Source organism: Trichechus manatus, unplaced genomic scaffold (genome assembly GCF_000243295.1).
Source record: "Trichechus manatus latirostris isolate Lorelei unplaced genomic scaffold, TriManLat1.0 scaffold00021, whole genome shotgun sequence".
In the NCBI taxonomy this organism is placed as follows: domain Eukaryota; kingdom Metazoa; phylum Chordata; class Mammalia; order Sirenia; family Trichechidae; genus Trichechus; species Trichechus manatus.
Window position 1 is genome coordinate 3,347,273 of NW_004443957.1, and position 26,856 is coordinate 3,374,128.

The 26,856-nt window shown below is 39.4% G+C and overlaps 2 protein-coding genes across 11 annotated transcripts in view; one reads left to right on the plus strand and one right to left on the minus strand.

The window, feature by feature from the left end:
- GGPS1 (geranylgeranyl diphosphate synthase 1) overlaps positions 1-1,887 on the minus strand; it is a 12,794-nt gene extending 10,907 nt beyond the window's left edge. For 6 of the 7 annotated variants that reach the window (XM_023728009.1, XM_023728011.1, XM_023728008.1 and 3 more), the window contains exon 1: positions 1,677-1,869. The gene's annotated coding sequence lies outside the window, so the exon portion shown is untranslated. Of the gene's footprint in view, positions 1-1,676 lie in introns of all 7 variants that reach the window. The other variant, XM_004372802.2, reaches the window with a different exon arrangement.
- A 397-nt stretch (positions 1,888-2,284) lies between these two features.
- The window catches only part of ARID4B (AT-rich interaction domain 4B), a 188,057-nt gene continuing 163,485 nt past the window's right edge, over positions 2,285-26,856 (plus strand). For 2 of the 4 annotated variants that reach the window (XM_023728014.1, XM_023728015.1), the window contains exons 1-2: positions 2,285-2,520; positions 3,523-3,577. In XM_023728014.1, coding sequence (XP_023583782.1) covers positions 3,572-3,577 — 6 coding nt within the window. In that variant the 5' untranslated portion in view covers positions 2,285-2,520; positions 3,523-3,571. The remainder of the gene's footprint in view (positions 2,521-3,522; positions 3,578-26,856) is intronic. The other 2 variants (XM_023728012.1, XM_023728013.1) reach the window with 2 other exon arrangements.

Sequence of the window (26,856 nt, forward strand, 5' to 3'; positions counted from 1 at the left end):
GTTTCAAGAATTTCTACATACACAGTTCAGTGACATTGACTACGCTCTTCCAATTGTGCTGTTATTCTCACTTAAGATGAAGGCTTACAGAACAAAAGAGTTTCTCATTTAACAGTTACTACAAATGTTGCCCGATGACAATGGTTAACAATCTCACAACACATCAACAATATCCTTATTCAACCTTGGGTTCCCTATCACCAGCTTCCTTGTCCCCAGAACCTCAATTTTTTGTAAGTACTGAAAATCAAAGTCTTGTATCTTCTTCAGTGTCTAAGTAGTACTGTGGTAATGCATTGTGGCATACACTCTGACCTGTATGCCCCCTCCCTCATTTTTTTTACTCAAAGGGACTCCAATTTATCACAGTTGGATATTTCAGCTATCAGTACTAGACTTAAATGTTAAAAGAGCCATTAGTTTGTTATATGAACTCTACTAATTTATTTTCGGCTGAGCAACTACAGAATAGCTCTGTGAGAGTCTGAAACTACTCCTAACTTTCAAAACTGAAAAACGGCCTTAAATTTGTTCAAAGAGTGGAGCAATGAACATTAATACAAACAATAGATTGTCTCCTCCGTTTGGACTACTACTGCAATGACCTCCTGGTTGGGCTCCCTAAATTCGCTGGCTAGACTAGTCCTCTACTCTTCAGTCAGTGATCTTAGCAAAATTCTTATCTGGTCTTATTACCCTTCCGGTTGCGAATCCTTCAATGATACCGCATGACTCTAAGGATAAAAACAAAACTCCTTAAGAAACCCTATAAGGTTGCTCCCACCACCCCCGCCCCGACGTCCCACTCTCCAGCCTCAGTTTCTTATACTGGAAAAACCCCTAAAGCTTTCCAACATGTTAATTCCTTTTATCTGTAATGTTCTTTTTTTCCCTTTCCTTAATTAACTTCTGCTAACCCGTCAGCTCTCCGCTTAATCCTCACTTGCTCGGAAAAGCCTTCACTTACCTCCATAAGCCAAATTCCCAACTACAAATTCTCACATCACCATGTAACTCTTCTTTGTAGCACTTAACGCAGTTGCAATTTTACAGCAAGTTGTGTGTCTAATTTAATGCTTGTCTGTCTCACTAGACTTAGGTCCACGAGGGCAGGCACCACACCAGCTTTTCCATATAGTAGGCGCTCAATCAATGTGTCAAGAACTGATGGGTGAACTAATGGAAAGTGCCTTTTAACGCGCGTTACAGGATCAAATTAGGGCACAAATTTGCACGTAAAAAGTGAAAATATCATGCAAAGTTTTTTTTTTTTTTTAAAGGAAAGCGTCTGGTTTCAGAGTTACTAAAGAGAGACATACAAATGTGAAGCGCAGCATGAATCCTTTCACTTATGTACTCAGGTAGATGACACGGCTGAAGAAAAACGCCTGAGAGATACAGGCAAGGGATGTAAATAACTCTGGGACAAATTTTCAACAGAAGCTAGGTAAAAGAACTTCAAATCTTTACTCTGCCTAGCACCGGGGCCGTGAGGTCTCTGCTGCCTCTCCGCTCTCATGCCCTCTTCCGCCCCATTCTGCTGGGTCTCAACCCAAAAGATGGAAAATACACAGCATCCGGGTCCTCACCCCCCTTTTTTTCTCTCCTCTCGGGTCCCCGCCTCCCCCGCCCTCTTCACCATCCGGGTTCCCCCCGCCGCCACCGCTGCCGCTCACGGTTCAACGATGATATCACGACTTTCACGCCGCCGGTCCGGTGGTAGCTGTACCCAGCATTAACTTCCTACTTTGTAGTTCAGACCACGGCTCCTCCCGACGCCTACTTGAATCCCTCCCCTACTTCGTAGAATTCTCCGCCCTCCTCAGCCGCCAGCAACGCCGCATTACTCGGGGCAGGAAAATGCGCCATCCCGCTCACACTGCGCAGGCGTCGTTGCCGCCTCTCCACAGCTTTGTCGCCCCCGCCCCCTTCTCCTCCTCCTGTCTCTCGGAGGCGCGGGGCATTTCGGGTGTTGCAGTTCTCCTCGGCTAGGGGTTTGCTCATTGACTTCCGAGGCTGGACTACATTTCCCAGGAAACTTTGAGGCGTAACTTTCTGTTTCCATAGAACTGGTGGGAAAATGGCGTCTGTGTTTGTGTCCCAGGGACCAATAAGAACAAGATATAGGCAGGCTCTAAATAATTTTAACCAATCCGAGGTCGTCTAAGAGGCCATCCGGGAAAGAGGTAGGGGAGGGGAGAAAAGCCTAGGGGAGGGGTGAAAGGAGAGAAGAAAGGGGGGAGAGGGGGGGCCTCGGTTGGGGGTGGGGAAGCGATGTTTGCCCGTCAGTCGAGTCCGGAGTGAGGAGCTCGGGCGCCGGAGCGGAGAGAGTCTCTGAGCTTGAGCTTGCCGCTACCACGGCCACTGTCTGGACCTTTGCGCCGTGGGAGCTACAGAGGGGTCTATCGCCGCCGTCCCCTGGAGGGCAGTGCGATTGGGGACCCGGACCTCCAGTCCAAGAGGGATTTTTCGTCTTCCCCCTCCCCCCAGCGAGGGAGCCCGAGCGGCCGCCAAACAAAGGTACCAGTCGCCGCCGCGGGAGGAGGAGGAGCCGGAGCCTCAGCCTCAGCAACCGCTGGACCTGCCGCCCCTCTTCCCCCATCTCTCTCCCGGGCCTGCGGGTGTTTGGGGAGGGAGGAAGGGAGGGAATTCTGGACGTGCGAGGGTCAGATCTCGCCTCCGAGAAAGGTAGGGTTATTTTGGGGGGCTTTTGCGGTCTCCTAAGGGAGCCCTTTTGGGAGTCACTGGGCCCAGTCGGGGAGCAGGAGGAAGATCGCTGTGGTGGTGTCTCACCCGGCGCCCGAATTCGGGGCCTCTTCATCCCAGGAGCCCCCGCCACCCCCTGCAGTTGCCAAGTCGGAATCGCCCCTGGCCGAGCGGCCGCAGACTCAGCGGTTTAGCGGCCCTCGGCCGCGGTGGGGGGCCCGGTCTGGGAGGGTGGGGGCCTCATGTCCGAGGTCTCCGCCACCACGCGGCGCCTCCGTCCTCACGCTCTCCCCCGCAGTGTGGGGCAGATGGTAATCTTGCTCCCACTTCTTCGGGTCCCCGGCCCCGGAACGGGACGTGGGCAGAAGCTCGGAGGGGGGAGGGGGAAGCCCTGCCGCGGCGCCTCGGGCCGGCGGGACCGCTCCCGCGTCCCTGTCGGTGTGTTCGTCCGGGCCGGCCGCGCTTCCGCTCGGACGCGGGGCTGCGTGACTCTTCGGGGAGAGCAGCAGCCCGACCCGGCGAGGAGGCGCCGGTGGGAGGGCGAGCGAGGAGGCGCCGGACTCCGGGTTTGTTGTGAGTTTCTTCTCTGACAGAAATGGCGTCATTGTCGGAGACGGGAAACTCCGTTGGGTCCCGACAATGGGGACGGGCAGCTGCCTAGCCGTGTAGGTGGCTGGCCTTGCGGGGGTGGTGGGGCCAGAAGGAGCCCCGAATCGGCGTATAAAGGTTCGGGGGCTGAGGCTTTACTCTGTTCCCTCCGCCAGCGCAGAGGGGGTGTCTGTGGTGCTGATTGGGGGTCTTTTGTTTCCCCTCCAGGTGCAGGTGAATCTGGTGTTTTCGAGGGGATCGCAGCCCCGGAATCATAATGAAGGTAAGATTGCCTACAGAAAACGAACCTCTGGGGTATAGAACTAAGGAAGTAGGGGGTTTGACTGAGGCCTTCGAGTTTTGCAGGGGAAGGTGTGTTTGGTGGCTCGGTGCTGGTGCCTTTCCGCGGGAGACGATGGGGGTCAGCTGGTGTGGATAGCTACATCTCAGAGGCTTTGCTGCCGCCTGGACGCTCGGGCCGATGAGTTGGAGTCAGTTATAGCTCATTGAGGGTGATTCTCCCATGTGGAACGTCTCCTTTTGCAGGGAAAGAGGAATAACTGCACGAATTAGAAATGTTTTAAAAGATAAAGCAGAAAAAGCAGACCAAGTAATCTGACTCTAGAAACTGAACTGTATTGTGGTTCTGTCGGTTACAGTGATGAAAGAAAATCTCATTTCTTGTTGAACAGTACTGTGAATTTTTAGCAGAAAACCTGTTTGATTATCCTTCCAAAAAATCTTAATCTTTAATTACCCACAAAAATAATTTGAAGATTTTTAAAGAGCATTTTGGTGATCTTTACACAGTTCAGAGATAGCAGTTGTTCCTTGTATTTCTAGGGACTTAGGGTTATGTGATTTATTTTCCTTTATTGATCCAGTTTGTAAATTGTCAGATGCTTTGTGATGTGTGGAAAACTGATGGCCAGGTTTTCTTAAATGTAAACATGTTAGCTGAGTTGGGGACAGTGTTTAAAAAGTAGAGTTTGCTTAATTGATGGAAGAAATGATAACAATGAAAGAACAGGTGGCTGTTTTTCACTGTAGAAAATGTGTAATTGAATGCCGTCTGATTTTTTAATACACTCGAGAATAAAAAGCCTTAGCTATCTGAAATGTCTATATTCAACTGGTGGAATTTTGAGACTAGCAGATGGTTTTTCATCGAGTACAAATTGAGAAATGCTTGAAAAGGGTAATGTGTGTTCACAAGTGTAGGAATGGAACAGATAGTATGTTAAAGTGTGAATGTCATCTACTTTTGAGTGTTCCTTTGAACTATTTTTTAAAAATTTATTTCACGTCTCTTCAAAATTGAGACCAGTTTTACAGTACTGCATCCGGATTAAAATTTGTAATACTTGTGTTTATACGAGGAAGTAAAATCTGTGGCTGCTTAAACATTTATCCGCTATACAGAGTAGTTAAGCTTAGACCAATTTTTTCTAGGTTTTTCTCTTTTTGAGTTTAGGGTGCTGTAAACTCCTACATGAAACAGTTTTTATCTTCTGAGTTCCTGTTTCACCCTCACTTAAATGAAAAAAAAAAAAAAAATCAGTGATGTTTCCGAAATGATTTTCTTTTGTTAGCCACAGACGCTAGCTCCAACTCCTGTGACCTGTGTAAAACGGTGAAAAGTGGATTTATTAGGAAAACCGTGTATCTTCCTTAGTGTTGGACAAGAATTTCTTAAGAAAACTGGTGGTTTGAATAATATGTGAAGTTCAGGGTCTCAATAATATGGGATTTAGTTTGTAATAAATATAATCTGTCACAGTTCCCAATGCAGTGCTTGACACATTTTAGGTACTCTGTAAATGTTTGGTTAAGAAAAACGTGGTAGGTTGAAGGTATTTAGATTTAACTTTTTCTTTCTTTCCTTTTTTTAACTTGTCTTTTTAAAAATATGAAAGTATGTTGGAAACTTCAGCCTTAAAAGTTTCATGGCAAGTATTAGGCAAATGCAAATTTTTTGGTATTATTTTAGAACTGTTAATTTTGAGTGCTCAACATTTCCATTCTTACTGCCTTAAAAAAATCTAAGATTAAAAGGAAAAAAGTTATTAAAATTTCTGATTTTGTACAAGGAGGACTTTTTGTTATTGTAAGTGTAGTAACTCTTCTCTTTGGGCAGAAGATAATCACTAGTACTAATAACTTAGCTTATTTCTTACAACTTAATTTCTGTGTGGTAAAAGGTGAAAGGCTGCTCATAATTGATACTTTTCTCAAGCAAAATTGTAATTCAGAAAGTATTTAGTATTGACTATATTAGGCTTAAGTTTTCTTTGTTTCATACTCCTAATTTCTATTTTGTAATGACAGTGGAGCTATAGAAGGATTTTTGTCATTTATTAGATTTGACCAAGCATATTTGTATTTTGAAGCAAGATTTTAAGTTTGTACCGTCTCTGTCCTTTTGATGACAAAATTAAAAAAAAATTTATTATGTGTCAGTGTTTTGAGGTAATTGAACATATTGCATAATAATACTTTTTGTTTGTTGTTTTGAATTCCCAACATAAAAAAAAATTGTAGGTCGTTTTAAATGTTACATGTTTTAGCAGTAATTTTCCTGTGGTACTTCAAAACTTTACTTCAATAAAGTCTCTTTACTGATAAGTATACCTTATGTTGTGGTATTTTTGCACAGTGTGTTTTTGAGAAATGTGACTTGTAACGCAAAAGCAATTTGTGCTTTAACATAGATCATGGTGTTGATGTTATGTTGGGTTTATTTTTCATACTTTAGATAGAATTTTCAACACCACTGATGGTAGTTCATTAAAGTTTATAAATAATTCTGAGACAAAATTTTAATTATGTCAGATTCATTTCCTACTTTTTTTCAAACTAAAACTTTTTTTTCTCTTGCTTACGTATTGTGCATGTTATTAGCATCTCTTATTACATTATAGTAAATTTTCAAATGAAATGACCTGGATGGGCTAGGCATAGCAAAATTTTTAGGGATGAGAGATTTGGATAATTGTACTTAGAATATGGTAGATTGGCTTTTTCAGATGTACCATTCTTTCTTAAGTAATCACATAAAACTAGTGGATTGATTACAAATGCCCTTTTTTTAATGCCCCTTTCTCCTTTTCCTCTTTCCCTCCCTTTCTCTTATTTTCTTTCTGTCCTTCCCTTCCTCTTTCTTTCTTAAATAAATCATTCATTTACCAATGTCCCCTTCCGTGTGTCAGGCAGTGTGGTATGAAGGGGAGTAAGCTATATAACCTGCTCTCAAGGGGCTCACAATTTAGTAGAAGACCCAGAAACATAAAGTAAAAGTTACAATATATTTAATTATAAGAATACTTACTACAGCATATGATGATTGTGAGAAGTGTTTGTAGGAGGACAGAAGAGTACATCTGAATCAAACTGGGTTCGTGGATAGCTTTCTAGTGGAGTTGACATCTAAGCTGAGATGTAAAGCTTTGGCTAGGTGAAAAAGAATGTTTCAGACATAAAGGGAACAGCATATTAGAAGCAAGAAGGAAAAAAAGGTGTGATGTATTTGGAAACTATAAGTAGATCTTTTTGAAGAGCGTAATGCTCAAGGCAGACATTCTCTACTAGTTAAGCTAAACCATTGTTTGGTTTTAAGAAGGCTTCAGGTGATATTTTTGGTTTAAGGTTTAAAGATTGTTTCAGGTCATAGTTTCAGGGGTCCATCTAGTCTCCATTGCTCCAGAAAATCTAGAGTCCATGATAATTTTAAATTCGGTTCTGCATTTTCTCCCTTTTGATCAGGATTCTTCTGTAGAATCTTTGATCAAATTGTTCAGTAATGGTAGCGGGGCACCATCAAGTGCTTCTGGTTTCATTGCAAGGAGGCAGTTGTTCATGGAAGCAGTTAGCCACACATTTAATTTTCTCTTCCTATTCCTGACTCCTTTTTCCTGTGTTGCTCCAGGTGAATGGAGACCAATTGCTGTGCCTTGAATGGAAGCTTGGCAAGCTTTTAAGACCCTAGATATTACCAAGGAACTAGGAGGTAGAACTGAATGAGCTTTGCATATTTAAGGAGCAGGAAGAAGGCGAGTAGGGCTGAGTTGTATGAGATGAATTTAGAGAGATAGACAAGGGCTAGTCCAATGTAGGGCTTTGTAGCCCATGATAAGGACTTAGAATAACATCTGAAGTGTGTTAGGAAGTCATTGAAGGGTCATGAGCAAGAGAGTGAAGTGATCTGATGTACATTTTCAAAAAAGAACAGTAACTACTGTGTAAAGAATAAACTAGGTGAGGAGCAAGAGTGGAAGTAGGGAGATCATTTGTAAGGCTATCATGTTCTGGTGAGAGATGGTAGTGGACAAATGGTGGTGAGAAGTGATTGTATTGGGGATATACTTGAAGATGAGGGTGTTAGGATTTGAATGGATTGGATGTGAGGGAAAAGTCCTACTTGCTGCTTTTTGTAGATGAGTCCACCAACACCACCAGTTGCTGTCGAGTTGATTCCAATTCATGGTGCTCCCATGTATGTCAGAGTAGAGCTGTGCTCCATAGGGTTTTCAGTGGCTCATTTTTTAGAAGTGGATCACCAGGCCTTTTTTCTGAGGCATCTCTAGGTGGACTTAAACCTCCAACCTTTTGCTTAGCAGCTGAGTATGTTGACTCTTTGCACCATCCAGGGACTTACAGATTTGTGCCCCCCTTCTTTTATCTTTTTGTTGTGATCAGTTGATGGATGAGACTCTTGGAACTGGGTACAACTAGGTTTTCCTTATTGTTGAGCAGAGAACATTGAGCTGAGCGGTCCTTTCAGTTTTTTTTTCCCGTAAATTTTAAAAATGAGAAATAATTCCTATACCATAAAGTTCACCCTTTCAAAGTGTACAATTCAGTAGTTTTTAGTGTTTTCACAAGGCTGTGCAACCATCACTAGTATCTAACTCCAGAACATTTTCTTCTCCTCAAAAAGGAACCCTGTAGCCATTACCAGTCACTCCCCATTCTCCTCTCCTCCTGCCCCTGGAAAGTACTAATCTACTTTCTGCCTCTGTGGGTTTGTCTATTCGGGCATTTCATATAAATGAAATCATACAATATGTGACTTTTGTGACTGGCTTCTTTCATTTAGCATAATGTCTTCAAGGTTCATCCATTTAGTAGCATGTATATTCCTTTTACGCCTTATTCCTTTTTGTTGCTGAATAATGTAGGATATGCAACATTTTGTTAATCCATTCATCAGTTGGTGGACATTTAGGTTGTTTCTACTTTTTGCTATTATAAATAATTCTGCTATTATTCATATAAGCATATATTTGAACATACATTTTCAATTCTTTTGGGGACCTTTGTGTTTTTAGGGTAGTAATACTGTGATAGTCCTGTTGTGAGCTATTTAACTTCAGGTGTTTAGTGTAGTTTTGCAGGTGGCCACCAAGGAGCTGGACATATTTTTTCATTCATTCAACATGTATTGAGTGGTTTATGTGCTAATCTCTGTTCTAGCCATTTGGGATATGTCAGTGAACAAAACAGAAACATTTTTGGACTTTTGGATCTTACCATTTAAATTTAAAGAGAGAGGAGGTAGACGATTAAGAATAAGTATAATTAATAATTATCTAGTTTGTTAGGTGATAAACTCAAACCAAACCCATTGCCATTGAGTCGACTGCCCCGTAGGGTTTCCAAGGCTGTAAATCTTTTTGAAAGTAGACCGCCACATCTTTCTTCCACTGGGCAGCTGGTGGGTTCGAATCGCCGAACTTTCGGTTTTCGGCTGAGCGATTAACTGCTGCACCATCAGAGCTCTTTGTTAGGTTATAAGTAGTATGGAAATAAGAGGAAAGCAGGGTCCAGAGGATAGGGAATGTGGGAGTTGGGGCAGATTGCAATAATAAATACGATTGTCAGAGTAGGCTTTATTGAGAAGACGTTTTAAGCAAATACTTCAAGCAAATACTTGAAGGAAGGAGGTGAGTTAGCCATGTGCTTATGTGGCAGGCCAGGCCTCAAAAGCAGATGAGTCCGTGACGTGTTCAGCCAACAGCACTGAGGCCAGGGTGGCTAAAGTGGAATAAGGAAGAGATTAGTAGGGCATGAGGTCATACAGGTAAAGGAAATGTGGGGGAAGGATAGGGGAACAGATCAGATCACCTTGGAGGCTTTTGTAAGGACTTTGGCTTTCACTCTGAAAGAAATAGGGTGCCATTGCAGAGTTTTGAACAGAGGAGTGACACAGTCTCCTTCCAGAGTGATAAATGTTTTCATCATTTTTTAAGAGATCAGTGACTTCTGTGTTAAGAACAGGCTATAGAGGGTCAAAGATAGAAGCAGACAGGTTAGAAAACACTTTTAATAAAGGATGATGGTGAGATGGTGGTGGCTCATACTAGGGTGGCCACAGTGGTGGATGTGAGAAGTGGTCAGGTTCTAGATGTATTTTTTTTTTTTTGTCCTAGATGTATTTTAAAGCAAGAGCCGACAGGATTTCTTGTCTGATTTAATGTAGAGGAAAGAGAATCAAGGATGACACCAAGATTTTTTGGCTGAGTAATTGGAAAAATGGAGTTTAGGATGAAGTTGTTGTTGTTAAGTGTATTGTTAGGTGCTGTTCAGTTGATTTTCGACTCATAGGAACCCCGTGTGACGGAGTAAAACTGCTTCATAGGGTTTCCTAGGCTGTAATCTTTATGGGAGAAGATTGCCAGGTCTTTTTCTCGAGTTGCCTCTGGATGGGTTCGAACCACCAGTCTTTCCATTAGCAGCCATTGTGCCACCAGGGTGCCTTAGGATGAAGTTAAAACCTGTTGCCGTTGAGTCAATTCCAACTCATGGCAACCCTATAGGGCAGGGGAGAACTGCCCCATAGGGTTTCCAAGGAGAGGGCTGGTGGATTCAACTGCTGTCTTTTGGTTAGCCGCCGAGCTCTCAACTGCTGTGCCACAGGGCTCCAGGATGAAGCTAGGGCTACTTAAGTTCTGGAAATAAGTATTTATATTTTATACTTGTAACAAATGGTAACTGCAGTATGTGAAATGTGACTGTAAATAAATACTGTTATGCTATATTAATTTTTTTAGAGCCATACACATTTAAAAGATTTGCAAACTCTTTATTTTTTGCAAATTTTTAAAAAATGGAACTCTTGCTGCCTTCCTTTTGGTGTCACAGAACAAAAATAGTGACTCTGGTAGGAAGCTTCTAATTTCATGCAAAGCTTACACTAGTGTTCTGGATAAGGTACACCCACAGTAAGCAATGGAAACTGTAGTTACATTAATTGTTTGCTGTTTAAGTGATTGCAGATTGTGGAAGATGTGGAATTTTGTAAGGTATATAATGCAAGTAGAATTCTTTGCAATGTTTATTGATTACCTAAGTGCAAAGCATCATTTTTAGCTTGTAGCTTAATTTGAAAAAAAAAGGAAAAAGGAAGCATACCAACATTGCTTTCTTTTCAATTGAGGGCTCCTTTTAAACCTAATGGACACTGAACAAAACATAGCTGTAACTAGCCTTTGTTCCCAAGATGATTTAAATGTTTTCATTTAATTAATTTACATCCAAATACAAAACAAAACAGACAAGCAAAACTCTTGCTGTCCAGTTGATTCCATCTCCTAGCGACCCTTTAGGACACAGTATAACTGCCCCATAGGGTTTCCAAGGCTGTAATCTTTACGGGAGCAGACTGCCACATCTTTTGCCTGTGGAATGGCTGGTGGGCTCGAAACACTGACCTTTCTGTTAGCATCTGAGCGCTTAACCACTGTGCCACCAGAACACCTACACCCAAATAACAGTATATTTGCTACTTCTTAAACTCCTAATCAGTTTGTTTAATTTTAAGAGAACTTTTGTTGTAGTCAGTGATTACATTTCTGTTCTTTCAGGAGTCTAGGGAATCCTGATTTTCAAGTTTTCCATGGAAAATAGTGTATTTCTAGACCCTGATAATTTTCACGCTAAAATTGGAGACATCACATAGACTTGGAGAAGAACAAAAGTGAATTTATAGAAGTATATGAACAGTTTACTACAAAATAAAAAGTAGATCTACTAAGATCAACTTACATAGTTGGAGAAGCCAAACTTCAGGTTTAGCTTACTATACTGATAGTCATATTTTAGGCTGGTTAATAAAAGCAAGAGGCATAATAAAAAGGCAAAAAAGGGAAAGTTCTGAAACAACGCTTATCTTGGATTCTAGTATTCCTTAATTAGTACTTGCTCATACTTTACTTTGAAGGGTTCCAGTATAGGAAACCAGTGGAGGTTTCAAAGTCTCTGTAAATTTTTCCCTCCTCAAAGTTACATGCAAAATTTTACCTGGTCGTACACTTTTTGAGGAGAGAACCCACAGCTTTCATCAGATTCTCAGTGGAATCCGTGATTCAGATATTAGAAACACAGCTCCGTAGAGCATTATCTGTTCTCTGATCTGCTGCTAATCTATGTAATAGTAAGAATAGTTGTTTGCACATCCTTTTACCATTAAAGAAACGGGTAATCAACTGGTCACTACTCATTTTATTTTCTGAGTTTCTTTTGTATATAGCTTGAGATGTTCACTTTTTTGGATTCCTAAGAAGAATCTGAAGTTTTTCAATTATAATTAAATACGCTTTGATTCATGGAAACATTTCATAAAATAATTAATTGTAAAAGGCTACTGTGGAACTTTGGAAATACAGTTTTAGCACATTGGGTACAAAACTGTTGTTGTTGTTAGGTGCTCTCGAGTTTATTTCAACTCATAGTGACCCTATGTACAACAGAGTGAAACACTGCCCGGTCCCGCACCATCCTCACAATTGTTGCTATGCTTGAGCCTATTGTTGAAGCCACTGTGTCAATCCATCTCTTTGAGGGTCTTCCTCTTTTTCGCTGACCCTCTGCTTTACCAAGCATGATGTCCTTCTCCAGGTACTGGTCCCTCCTGATGATATGTCCAAAGTATGTGAAACGTAGTCTCACCATCCTTGCTTCTAAGGAGCATTCTGGTTGTATTTCTTCCAAGACAGATTTGTTCGTTCTTTTGGCAGTCCATGGTGTATTCAATATTCTTTGCCAACACCACAATTCAAAGGCATCAATTTTTCTTCGGTCTTCCTTATTCGTTGTCCAGCTTTCGCATGCATACGAGGCGATTGAAAACACCATGGCTTGGGTCAGGCGCACCTTAGTCCTCAGGTGACATCTTTGCTTTTCAGCACTTTAAAGAGGTCTTTTGCAGCTGATTGGCCCAAAGCGATGCATCTTTTGATTTCTTGACTGCTGCTTCCCTGGGTGTTGATTGTGGATCCAAGTAAAATGAAATAGTTGACAACCTAAATTTTTTCTCCGTTGATGATGATTTTGCTTATTGGTCCAGTTGTGAGGATTTTTGTTTTCTTTATGTTGGGGTGTAATCCATACTGAAGACTGTAGTCTTTGTTCTTCATCAGTAAGTGCTTCAGGTCCTCTTCACTTTCAGCAAGCAAGGTTGTGTCATCTGCATAATGCAGATTGTTAATGAGTCTTCCTCCAGTGCTGATGCCCTGTTCATACAGTCCAGCTTCTCAGATTATTTGCTCAGCATACAGGTTGAATAGGTATGGTGAAAGGATGCAATGCTGATGCACACCTTTCCTTACTTTAAACCATGCAGTAGCCCTTGTTCTGTTCAAATGTCTTCCTCTTGATCCATATACAGATTCCTCATGAGCACAATTAAGTGTTCCGGAATTCCCATTCTCCACAGAGTTATCCGTAATTTGTTATGATCCACACAGTTGAATACCTTAGCATAGTCAATGAAACACAGGTAAACATCTTTCCGGTATTCTCTGCTTTCTGCCAGGATCCGTCTGACATCAGCAGTGATATCCGTGGTTCCACATCTGTTCTGAATCTGGCTTTAATTTCTGACAGTTCCCTGTCAATATACTGCTGCAACTGCTTTTGAATGATCTTCAGCAAAATTTTGCTTGCATGTTATATTAATGATATTGTTTGATAATTTCCACATTCGATTGGATCACCTGTCTTTGGAATAGGCATAAATATGGATCTCTTCCAGTAGGTTGGCCAGGTAGCTGTCTTCCAAATTTCTTGGCATAGATGAGCGAGCACTTCCAGCATTGCATCCGTTTGTTGAAACATCTCAGTTGGTATTCCGTCAATTCCTGGAGCCTTGTGTTTCGCCAATGCCTTCAGTGCAGCTTGGACTTCTCCCTTCAGTACTGTCAGTTCCTAATCATATGTTACCTCTTGAAACGATTGAACGCCGACTAGTTCTTTTTGGTGTAATGACTCTCTGTATTCCTTCCATCTTCTTTTGATGCTTCCTGTGTCGTTTAATATTTTCCCCATAGAATCCTTCAGTATTGCAACTCGAGGCTTGAATTTTTTCTTCAGTTCTTTCAGCTTGAGAAATGCTAAGCGTGTTCTTCCCTTTACAAAACTATTCGTTATAGAAGCTGATGTATTTTTGCTCGTATCTTTTCCACATTCAGTTATTTGCCCTAATGAAGTCACCTGAGGCAAGGATAATATCTAACAGTTAATAACTGGATGTAATTAACTTTAGGATGCACTTAGAAATAAGTATAAAATTCTACATTTCTCTGCCTGGGATCAGCATCTTTTCAGCTTAACCTTCGTGTTGGCAGGCAGGCGGTAGAGGGGGCTGGTATACTGGGCTGTTATTATTGATTTGTAAGGAAGAAAATCTTGGGGAAAAATAGTGTATGTATCACTTTTAAGTTACAATCTTAGCTATCATCAATTGAGAATAATAATTCATGTAGTTTTATGCTATTAAAATATTTCAGATTACTTTGTATTTACGCAGTGGGACAGATACTTGCTTTATATAGACTTTTCATATTTAAGCCATTTCCTTCTAGTTTGTAGATAAATTTTTTGGGAATGTGACTTAACACTAGGATATCTGAAGTGATGTATCAAGGTTCTGTTATTGCTATTTGATAATCTTTTGATTGCAGGGCGTAACCAGTTATAAGAACATAGTCATTGATAACTGTTTAATAAGTATTGTTAAAAATCACATTAATTTTTTATCATTCACTTTATTAACAGGAATGAAGATTATAAATTATCAAACTTTTGAGTAAATGACATTTAAAGAAAGGATTCATTTTATACTAATAGTAAAAATTGTACTTAAGTATAACTGTAAAACTTCTGCTTAGTTAAAGTGCCCCAGTGAACAGTGTAATGTAGTGATTACAAACTTATGGCTTAGAAAGAGAGAGGTCTTGTTTCCAGTCCCGTCTCTGCCCTTTACTTGTCTGCTGAACTTTGGGTATGTTATTTATTTTTGAAATGAAACTAATCTGTTTCATTTTTTGCAAAATGGGAGTAATAATAGCTACCTTACAAGGTTGTTTAAGGACTAAATGAAGTAACAGAAAATGCTTTACACTTACTTGGCATAGTTGTGAGCAGTCAGTACATGGTAGCTGTATTATTTTGGTAGAAGCCTGTCACTTCTTTTATGAGCTGATATAGGGAGGATTCTTGAATCAAGACTCCTTGGATTCAAATCAGATCTCTCCTGCTTACCAGTCAAATGGACAAGTTTCTTAAACTTCCCACAAAGGCTGGTGTTCTCACCTAAAATGAATAATGATTGTAGTGCCCACCTCACAGAGTTGTTGGGGATACTAAATGTAATAAGAGATGTAAAGTTCTAAACAGAGCATCTACCACATGGTAAATTCTCAATAAAGTATAGCTATTATTATTTTATAGAAAGAACGTGGAAATTCTTGTGGAATTTTAGAGTGATATAGTGATTCTAGTTTTTTTTTTAACTTAAAAAAGATTATTTACAAGTTTGGGGGGGAAAGTTCAATTTTGTAATTAAGGTTAAAACCTGTTATTTTTGCCTGTATTTGAAGCCTTTAGAAACAGAACTTTTAATAAAGGTAAAAACCACATTTCTTTATTCCAAGGATTCTTTTTTTTTTAAATTGTGATAAATATTATGTAATAAACCTTTTGACATTTCAGCAGTCTTCACATGTACAGTTCAGTGATACTGTGTTCGTCATGTTGTTCAACCCTTACCCTTATTTCAAAGACTCTTTGTTTCCTTTTCAAACTTTTATTTATCCTAGCCCTTCCTAATGCAGAAGCTTTTCTTAGTAAATACAGTACTTGTCATCCATCCTAATTTGCTGTCATCTTGCCTAGATAGAATTCTTTCAAGGGAGAAGTAAATTTTACTTCCAAGCCCAGAGGAGGATTATTACTGGATTAGTTGAGCCACTATATATGTATGTGTACGTATGTGTGTGTATATATATATATATATTTTTTTTATTTTTTCCTGGGTAAGCATTCATCTCTAGCATGGCTTATGTAGGTCAAGAATTTTTTTTTTCTTCTCTTAATCAGATAGATCAGTGCTTTGATGGTTACAGTTAGTCACCTGAAGCTAGTCTAGAATGGTGAGCCCATGGGGTGGAGCAAATGAGTGTTGGGGCCCTGCCAAGCCTAAGTCTCTACTGTAGAGAGAAGTAGTAAAGGGAAAGCAGAACAGGCTTGAAAATAAAAGAGCCCAGGTAGTGCAGTGGTTAAGAGCTCAGCTGCTAACCCAAATGTCAGCAGTTCAAATCCACCAGCCCCTCCTTGGAAACCCTATGGGGGGAGTTCTGCTCTGTCCTATAGGGTCACTGAGTTGGAATCGACTATGCAGTGGGTTTGGTGTTTTTTTTTTTTTTTCAATTTGATTGCTATCATAGTTTAGATGAAGCAGCATGGCTTACACTTACTTGGGAGTTTATTAAAATTTAGCTTTTCATATTTTCAGTTTTATCTTGATAAGGATACCTCACCAAAGGACTCATTTATATTTTTCATCTGAATATTTTTTGATGAAAATTTCAGAGTTATTATTTATTTGGTGATTTTTTAAAAAGGTAAATCAGAGGTCTTTTGACACTTACTAAGTTACTGGAAAGCATCTATTTTTGCTTTGTCTCAACTTAGAGGAATACTTGTTTCCCTAAACTAGTTCTACTCTTAGCAGAATTAAAGAAGAAGAAGTTTTTATTACAAAAGCAATACAAGCTTGCTGTAAGTATTAAACATTACAGTAAAAAGTAAATAGTCATTACCTTCTCCAGTCTCACTTCTTGTTGGTCAGTTGAGTTAAATTTGGGGTATATTCTTCTATAACTTTTTTTTTTTTTGCATATTTGAACTTATACATGTATATTTATTTTATGTTTGGTTTTGCAAAAATGGGCTCATAAAATGCATATTGTTCTGCAGCTTACTTTTTTACTGAATCCATCATGGATATCCTTCTATGTCAGTACATTACAGATCTGTGTCATTCTTTTTGATGGCTTTAGCAAAATTTATTTCCATTGAATATGTTATTTTCTTTACCACTAAATGATTTATATAGGATACCACTATATTTCCTTAGTTTTAACTTCTGGCAGGTATGTAGAGGCCTCACTTGTAGGAGTGTGTAGCATTCAGTGGGTATTCAGGAAATATTGTTAATTTATTTGAATGTCTAGTACTAGTAGTTGACAAATAGTTCCAATCATTTATAACATGTATGATGGGCTCTCATATCTCTATAGGTTATTATTCTAATTACTAACTATTAATGATACCTAATTGTATGAGTTTGATATTAAAAGATAAGCTGTGAGAATTATTAGGGGAGCATCCGTGTACTATAGGCTGGTTCTAGAGAAGCTGGTTCTGTTATTATTAATGCTGTTCCTTGGGATCCCTGATAGCTTTCATTGTTATTGCTGCTGTTGTTGTGACGTCGAGTTAATTCTGACTCACGGCGACCCTGTAGGACAGAGTAGGACTGCCTCATAGGATTTCTAAGGTTATAATCTATATGGAAGCAAACTGCCACATCTTTCTCCTATGGAGCGGCTGGTGGGTCCGAACCACCAACCTTTCGGTTAGCAGCTAAGTTCTTAAACATTATGCCAGCAGGGCTCCTTAGTAGCTTTCATTAGAAAGGTTAATTTTGGGGCAGACCACATTAGTTATTGTCCCCAGCAGATGCTCAGAGTAAGAATATGTGGTTTATAAGGGATTCTTTAACACTACAATTATAGTGTTTTTAAATGGCGCATTATGTTTTTAAAATGTTTTACAATCATTAGTTATTTCTTATAACATCCCTTTGAGGCAGTTCAGCAGCATTTTTCCTTTTTTATGGTTGAAGAAGCAGATGCATAGATGTTGAGTGATTTTGTGCAGAGGGCACACATTAAGCTTAATTGGAACGTGGAGTGTACTAAGTATGAATCTAGGAAAATTGGAAATTGTCAGAAATTAAACGAAATGCTTGAAGATAGATATCTTAGGCATTTAGTGAGCTGAAATGGACCAGTATTGGCTATTTTGAATTGGACAACTGTATGGTCTACTATGCTGGGAATGACAAATTGAAGAGGAATGGTGTTGCATTCATCGTCAAAAAGAACATTTAAAAATCTATCCTGAAGTACAACGCTGTCAGTGATAGGATAATATCCATACACCTACAAGGAAGACCAGTTAATACAAATATTACTCAAATTTCGCATCAACCACTAATGCTAAAGATGAAGAAATTGAAGATTTTTACCAACTTCTGCAGGCTGAAATTCGTCAAACATGCAATCAAGATGTATTGATGATTACTGGTGATTGGCATGGGAAATTTGGAAACGAAGAAGGATCAGTAGTTGGAAAATATGGCCTTATATGGTGATAGAAACAATTTTTGAGATCGCGTAATACGGTTTTGCAGACCAATGACTTCTTCATTGCAGTTTTTTTTTTCAACAACATAAATGGTGAGTATACATGTGGGCCTCACCAGATGGAATATGCAGGAGTCAAATCAACTACCATCTGTGGAAAGAGACCATGGAGAAGCTCAATGTCATCATTCAGAACAAAGTTCAGGGGCCGACTGCAGAACAGACCATCAATTGCTCATGTGTAAGTTCAAGTTGATGCTGAAGAAAATTAAAACAAGTCCATGGGAGCCAAAATACGACCTTGAGTATATCCCACCTGAATTTGGAGACCATCTCAAGAATAGATTTGATGCATTGAGCACTAATTATCGAAGACCAAACCAGTTGTGGGATGACATAAAGGACATCATACATGAAAAAAGCAAAAGGTCATTAAAAAGAGGAAAATAAGAGAAGACCAAAATGGATGTCAGAAGAAATTCTGAAGCTTGCTGTTGAATGTTGAGTAGCTAAAGCAAATGGAAGAAATGATGAAGTAAAAGAGCTGAACAGAAGATTTCAAAGGGCGGCTCGAGAAGACAAAGTAAAGTATTATAATGAAATGTGCGAAGACCTGGAGTTAGAAAAACACGCTTGGCTTTTCTGCAGCTGAAAGAGCTGAAGAAAATTCAAGCCTTGAGTTCCAGTGTTGAGAGATTCTATGGGGAAAATAGTGAATGACTCGGAGCATCAAAAGAAAATGGAAAGACTACACAGTCACCGTACCAAAAAGAATTGGTTGACTTTCACCCATTTTGGGAGGGTAGCATATGATTAGGAACCGAAGGAAGAGGTCTAAGTTGCATTGAAGGCATTGAGGAAAAACAAGGCTCCAGAAATTGATGGAATGTCAATTGAAATGTTTTAACAAATGGATGCAGCACTGTAGGTGCGCTCACTTGTCTATGTCAAAAAATTTGGAAGACAGCTCCCTGGCCAACTGACTGGAAGAGATCCATATTTGTGCCGATTTCAAAGTAAGATGATCCAACAGACTGCAGAAATTACTGAACAATATCATTACTATCACACGCAGGTAAAATTTTGCTGAAAATCATTCAGAAAGGGTGGCAGTAGTACATCTACAGGGGACTGCTAGAAATTCAAGCTGGATTCAGAAAAGGATATGGAACGAGAGATATCATTGCTGATGTCAGATGGATCTTCACTGAAAGTAGAGAATACCAGAAGGATGTTTACCTGTGTTTTATTGACCAGGCAAAGGCATTCAGTTGTGTAGATCATAACAAAGTATGGATAACATTGTGAACAATGTGAGTTACAGAACACTTAATTGTGCTCATGCAGAACCTGTACATAGACCAAGAGGCAGTCGTTTGAATAGAACAAGGGGGTACTGTATGGTTTTAAATCAGGAAAAGTGTGCGTCAGTATTGTATCTTTTCACCATGCTTATTCAATCTGTATGCTGAGCAAATAATCCGAGAAACTGGACTATATGAAGAACACAGATCAGGATTAGAGGAAGACTCATTAATAACCTGCGATATGCAGATGACAGTCTTGCTTTCAGAAAGCTAAGACTTGGATTTGAAGCACTCACTGATTAAGATCAAAGAATACACCCTTCAGTGTGGATTGCGCCTCAACATAAAGAAATCCAAAATCCTCACAATTGGAACAGTAAGCAACATTATGGTAAATGGTGAAATGATTGACATTGTCAGGGATTTCATTTTACTTGGATCCACAATCAGTGCCATGGAAGCAGCAGTCAGAATCAAACAACGTATTCCATTGGGCAGATCTGCTGCAGAAGACCTCTGTCTTGGTCATTTAGTGCTGCTATAACAGAAATACCACAAGTAGAGGGCTTTGACAAAGAGAAAGTTTATTCTCCCACAGTCTAGTAGGCTAGAACTCCACATTCAGGACATCCGCTCCAGGAGAAGGCTTTTTCTCTCTGTTGGCTATAGAGAAAGGTCCTTGTGATGCATCAGTCTTCCCTTGGTCTGGGAGCATCTCAGTGCAGGAACCTCAGGTCCAAAGGATGCGCTCTGTTCTCGGCACTGCTTTCTTGGTGGTATGAGGTCCCCCTGTGTCTCTGCTTCTCTCTTTTATATCTCAGAAGAGACTGACTTGAGACACTATCTAATTTTGCAGACCTCATCAGTATAACTGCTGCTGATCCACCTCATTACATCATAGTGATAGAGTTTACAACACATAAGGAAATCACATCAGATTACAAAATGGTACACAATCATACAATACTGGGAATCATGACCCAGTCAAGTTGACAGATGTTTTTGGAGGACACAATTCAATCCATGACAACCTCTTTAGTGTTAAAAAACAAAGATGCCACCTTGAGGACTAAGGTGCACCTTTCTCAAGCCAAGGTGTTTTCAGTCACCTCATATACTTGGGAAAGCTGGACAATAAATAAGGAAGACCTAAAAAGAATTGATGCTGTTGAATTATGGTGTTGGTGAAAAATATTGAATATACTGTGGACTGCCAGAAGAACAAACAAATCTGTCTTAAAAGAAGTATAGCTAGAATTCCTTGGAAGCAAGAATGGTGAGACTGCATTTCATGTACTTTGGGTTTGTTATCAGGAAGGACCAGTCCCTGGAGAAGGATATCATGCTTGGTAAAGTAGAGGGTCAGCACCAAAGAGGAAGATCCTCAGTGGGATGGATTGACACAGTGGCTGCAACAGTGGGCTCAAACATAGAAACGATTGTGAGGATGGCGCAGGACTGGGCAGTGTTTTTTCCATTGTGCATAGAGTCACTATTAATCTGAACCGACTCGACAGCACCTACAAACCAGAGCAACAACAACATATTAAGCTGATGGTAGAGACTATTCTTTTGTTAGTAGACTGAACCATGCTGCCTCTCTGCTAGTTGTTATAAGTGGGTAATAAAAGTCATTGTCATTTAGTGACCTTTTGATGGTTTTACTAAATAGTGAGATTAATTTAGAAACCCAATGGAGAGTGTACTTTTTTTATTGAAAAAAATTATTTTAATGCTAGTGTTTTATTGTATCATTTTATTAAACATTCTTATGTAAATCTACCCTGTTTTCCTAAAAGTAGAAGAAATAATATGAAAATATATTAAAACGAACTACAGTGGTTTTAGTCCTTGTGGGAGAACTTCTAGTTTGAAAACTTACATTGTAAATTAGAGGAAAACTGTACAAGGCTTTGAAAAGTTAATTATTTTTAATAGTACTTTAAGTGGAAGTTTACAATTCAAGTTAGTTTCTCATACAAAAATTTATACACACATTGTTATGTGACCCTAGTTGCTCTCCCTATACTGTGACAGCACTCTCCTCCTTTCTACCCTGGATTTCCCGTGATGACTCAACCAGCTCCTGACCCTCTCTGCCTTCTCATCTCGTCTCCAGACAGGAGCTGCCCATTTAGTCGCATGTATCTACTTGAGCTAAGAAGCACAGTCTTTATGAGTATCATTTTATGTCCCATAGTTCTGTCTAATCTTTGTCTGAAGAGTTGGCCGTGGGAATGGTTTTAGTTTTGGGCTAACAGAGAGTCGGGGGCCATGTTTTCCAGGGTCCCTCCTGTCTCAGTCAAACCATTAAGTCTGGTCAAAAAGTTAATATTTTAAAGTGGGAGAAAAATGAATCTTTAGCTTATATTGCCACAAGTAATTTTGAGTTGAAATCCTCTGGCTCATTAATTACACCATAGAGCCATTGCACCACCAATGCTCCTTACAGAGCTAGAAGAGACTTTCAAAGACCATTTGTTCCTGTGGATTAAGATCCCAATTATTTTGCCAGGTGACAACACAGAAGATTATCTAGCCTAAAAAATATCTGTAATCTGAGTGGCTGTGGTTAAGAGCTCGGCTGCTAACCAAAAGGTGGGAATGTTCGAATCTACCAGCCTCTCATTGGAAACCTACGGGGCAGAAACTGTCCTATTGGGTTGCTGTGAATCTGAATCGACTCAACAGCAATGGAAGTAGTCTAGTCTTTTTTTTGTGAGTTAGAATTTTGTTCTACGTTTTTCTCCAGCTCTGTCTGGGACCCTCTGTTGTGATCCCTGTTAGAGCAGTCAGTGATGGTAGCCGGGCACCATCTAGTTGTACTGGACTCGATCTGGTGGAGGCCGTGGTAGTTGTGGTCCATTAGTCCTTTGGACTAATCTTTCCCTTGTATCTTGTTTTCTTCATTCTCCCTTAGTCCCGAAGGGGTGAGACCGGTGGATTATCTTAGATGGCTGCTCACGGGCTTTTAAGACCCCAAACGCTGCTCACCAAGGTAGAATGTAGAACATTTTCTTTATAAACTGTGTTATGCCAATTGAACTAGATGTTCCCCAAGACCATGGTCCCCACGGCCCTCTGCCCAGCAGTTCAGTCCCTCAGAGAGTTTGGATGTGTCTGTGGGGTTTCCATGATCTTTCCTTGTACAATACAACACATTTTTTAAGCAGTGGGTTTTTCTGCTATGATTTTCCAAAGGACTGCTGTATAAAGTATTTGAGTAATTGCACTTTAAAATCAATTTGCTTATGATTATTTTGTTAAGTGCGTAATTGGTATTTTCTTTTTTAATAATTTATTTTATTTTTGTTGTTGAGAATATACACAGCAAAACATACACCACTTCCAGCTGTTTCTACATACACAATTCAGTGACATTGACTATATTCTTTAAGTTGTGAAACCGTTCTCACCCTCTTCTGAGTTGTTCCTCCTCCTTTAACATAAACTCACTGCCCTTGGCGGTTCCTGTCTAACTCTTTCCAGTTGCTGTTGTCAGTTTGATCTCGTATAGATAAGATCTTTGAAGAGCACAATGCTCAAGGCAGATATTCTTTACTAGTTAAGCTAAACTATTGTTTGGTTTTAAGAAGATTTCGGGGGTTATTTTTCGTTTAAAGTTTAAAGATTATCTCAGGGCAGTAGTTTCAGGGGTTCATCCAGCCTCTGTGGCTCTAGAAAGTATGAAGTCCATGAGAATTTGAAATTCCATTCTGCATTTTTCCCCTTTTGATCAAGATTCTCCTATAGACTTTTTGATCAAAATGTTTAGTAACGGTAGCTGTGCACCATCCAGTTCTGGTCTCAGTTGATATTCTTTCTTGAAGTTAAACTTGGAGAATTGCTGTTCTTAATGATACCATTTCTTAATTTTTCTTTGTGCTGCCTTTTTACTTGGTTAACTCCTATCACCCAATCAGATTGATGAAGAATATGGGCAATGGGGGTTTTATATAACCTAGTGGAAAATTGCTTTATTTCTAAACAGGAGAGAAAATTTTATTTAGTTTTTTTTCCATCAAAGTCTCTTTCAAAACTGCATCACTGCGAGACAAGATTCACAGAGTAAAGGAGTGGATGATAGAAATGGCTGTCAGAAAACCTTGGTCAAAGGCAATTTTAGAGATATGCATATGTCTTCTATATTTTTCCTGTCTTCAGGTTAAAATTTGGGGAGCACTGCTCTAAATTAAGTTCAGCAAAACATTTCTACCCAGACACTCACTGGATCATCTTTTAGATGTTATAGATGGGAAGAGAGGCCTGCTAATTCTGTGTTATGGCAGACCTGCGTCAAGTCAGTAAGTGATTAATGTTTTCTCAGTTCTGTTTCTGGAGAAAAATTGTTTATCTTTCTAGATTGAATCATGATGTATTTCTTTGCACACATAACTGCTGGTTGAATATGATTTAAGTTAGAGTGTGTCTAAAGATTGGGTTGTAACCAGAGATTTGGTCCTTGTAGCATGACAGAACTCTGTAACTCTAGGATATCTTTTCTGATTGTGACTCCTCCCTCTCTTCTTTGTGTTATTACTATATTCTGTACATACTTTTAGCACAGCGTCTATAACACACTGTTGACAATACGGACAAATACTTGTTTTCATAAATCCATCAATACCAAATCAGTTTCACAAAGTTCTGTGTGCCCTGAGTTACATATTTAGGCTGCCAAAAAGTTTCTGTTTTACATATATCAAGTATTTTGTTCAGCGTTTCTTAGAATGTAGAGATATGAATGTTTGAGTTTGATAGTACGGATGGTACCATGTTCAAATTGTTATGTAGCTTTTTAAAATTAAACTATCAGTACTTCATTTTAATGAAGGTGATGGGTTAAAGCACCATCCTTCATTGTCAAACTTCATCAGAGGTGTATTAGAAAAAGATGTGTTTCAGGATGTGCTATTGCTCACCTCATCACCCTGTTGATAGAGAAGTAATAGAGTAGAATGGATGTTTCAGACTTGGGTTTAAATCGTGTTCTGTTAACTATTTGTGTGACCTAAGGCAAATTGTTTGAGCCTGATTTTCCAGCATATGAAAAATGGGGATACTAGTATTTACTTTGTTGCTTTGTTGTAAGTTAAATAAGATGATACATATAAAATACTTATTACCATGTTTGGCTTATAAATGCCAAAAAATAATAACTTTAGTATATAGCAGGGTAGGGAGAGAACCACTTTGCTAGATGTCTTCAGAGTACCAATTGCTAATAGTTCAGACCACTACCTGTCTGTCAATTTGTCTTACTGTGATGGCTTACATGTTGCTGTGATGCTGGGAGCTATGCCAGCAGTATTTCAAACACCAGCAGGGTCACCCGTGGTGGACAAGTTTCAGCAGAGCACCCAAACTAAGACTAGGAAGTATATATATACTTCTTCTTCTCTGTGTGCCTGGTAATCTACTTCCAGAAATTAGCCAATGAAAACCCATGGATCAAAACAGTATATTGTCTGATATAGTGCTGGAAGATGAGCCTCCTACGTTGGAAAGCATTCAGAATACACAGTAGTTGCCAACAATGGACTCAAACGTACCAGCAGTCGTGAAGATGGCACAGGCTGAGGCATTGTTTGTTCTGTTGTACATGGAATTATCATAAGTTGGAACTGACTTGATGATAACTAACAATAAAAATAAAATAATAATGGTTTAGAATACTTATTATGGTCAGTGTGCATTGCATTATGATAAAATAAAATGTTTATTTCTACCTGTGCATCTAATTATCAGGAACTAAATTCATATAGGTTTGGTTAATCTTTGTTCTTGCAGCCATAACAGGTTTTTGTTTTTTTTTTCTTTCATGGTTGGTTTTTTTCCTTCTAGGGTTGTTTAAAAATAAAGGTAATTGAATGTCTTTTAGGACCACTGGAAGTAATTTGTTTTGAGGGCATTGTCTTTAGGTATGAAAATTCAGGCATATAAATTTATTGTGGGCAGATGGTAGAGCTTCAGTGGTTAAGAATACAAACTTTCAAATTAGACTGCTTGAATTCTAATCTGTTGTAGGCAGCTACCACCAATAGGTAAGAATTATGAATTTAAGCTCTCCTGTAGACCAACTCCCTCACTTGAATCTCTTGATTCTTAATCCAGTGTTCTTTCTATTATATCCCAGAGAACTGCTTCACTTTTTAAACCAGTGCCAGGATTCACATCTCCTCAGATGATAAGGTTAAAAACTTATTAGCAAGCAGTGTTTGTTTCTCTGAGTAAATAACTCCTTTATGTATTAGTGTCTGGTGTTAATTTTTGACTAGGCTGAACTCTCAGCATTTGTTATTTCTTCAGATATTTAACCTTCAGCTAATTTTAAAGAATCACAGCTTCTCTTCTAGAAAAACACTAAAAAACTTATGTTCATTAACTTGTATCAGGTTCATACTTTACAGTGGCCCTAGAAAGTACAATGGGAGAGTTACTTGTAAGACAGCAGGTTTTTTTTTTTTTTTTAATTGTACTTTAGATGAAGGTTTACAGAACAGACTAGCTTCTCGTTACACAGTACACATATTATTTTATGACATTGGTTAACAACCCCATGACATGTCAACACTCTCCTTTCTCAACTTTGGGTTCCCTATCACCAGCTTTCCTGTCCCCTCCTGCCTTCTAGTCCTTGCGCCTGGATTGGTGTGCCCCTTTAGTCTCATTTTGTTTTGTGGGCCTTAAGACAGCAGTTTTTAATGAATGAAATCAGAGGCATAAGTAAGGCACGGCAGATAGTACATGTGCCCTGGGCGCCCCTTGAGGAGGGGTGCTAACGAGCAGTTTCTGTTGGCCATTGCGGTTTCCGTAGCCAGCTGTGAGAAATCATTCAGCAGTTTAAAACTAATTTCCATAGGATCTGTTTTCTGTAGATAAGCTCCTGAATGAAACACCTCTGTGCTTAAAGTGAAGCCAGCTTTTAAGGGAAACAATAGCAGTATGGTTTAGTTTCCAATCTCCACCTTCCTTAAGTTATAACTTAAAATTGTTCTGGTTGCAGTATTAGCTGTGATTAAATGTTGATGAAAGATATTGTGAGGTTCTAATTAAGTATATTGAAGATCTCTATTAAAATCCAAGTAAAATGAAGTAGTATCCTATGTAAACTAGGGCTTCAAACCAGTTCGTTCAAGTTCTAAAGCCTGCTGAGAGTTTACATTTCCACCCCAGATGTACTGAATCAGAATCTTCATTTAAACAAGATCCCCAGGTGATTCTTATGTATAGTAAATTTTGAGAACCACTACTCTACTAGTGGTTCTCAGAATTGTTCCCTAACCAGCATCAGTAGCATAGCCTGGGAACTTGTTAGAAAGCAAATTCTCAGCAGGAGTTCGAACCGGAATGGACCTGTTTGAAGTCTGATATAAACACCAATCTGCTAAACAAATATTAAACCAGTCTGGTGGATAGGCATAGTGACTGTTTATAATGCAGGTAGTAACTTATATATATATTTAATGTATAGTAATTGATTTTCAGATTGAAATAAACACAGTTGAAACATTATAAAGTTTTTAATTTTTTTTTTATATTTTATT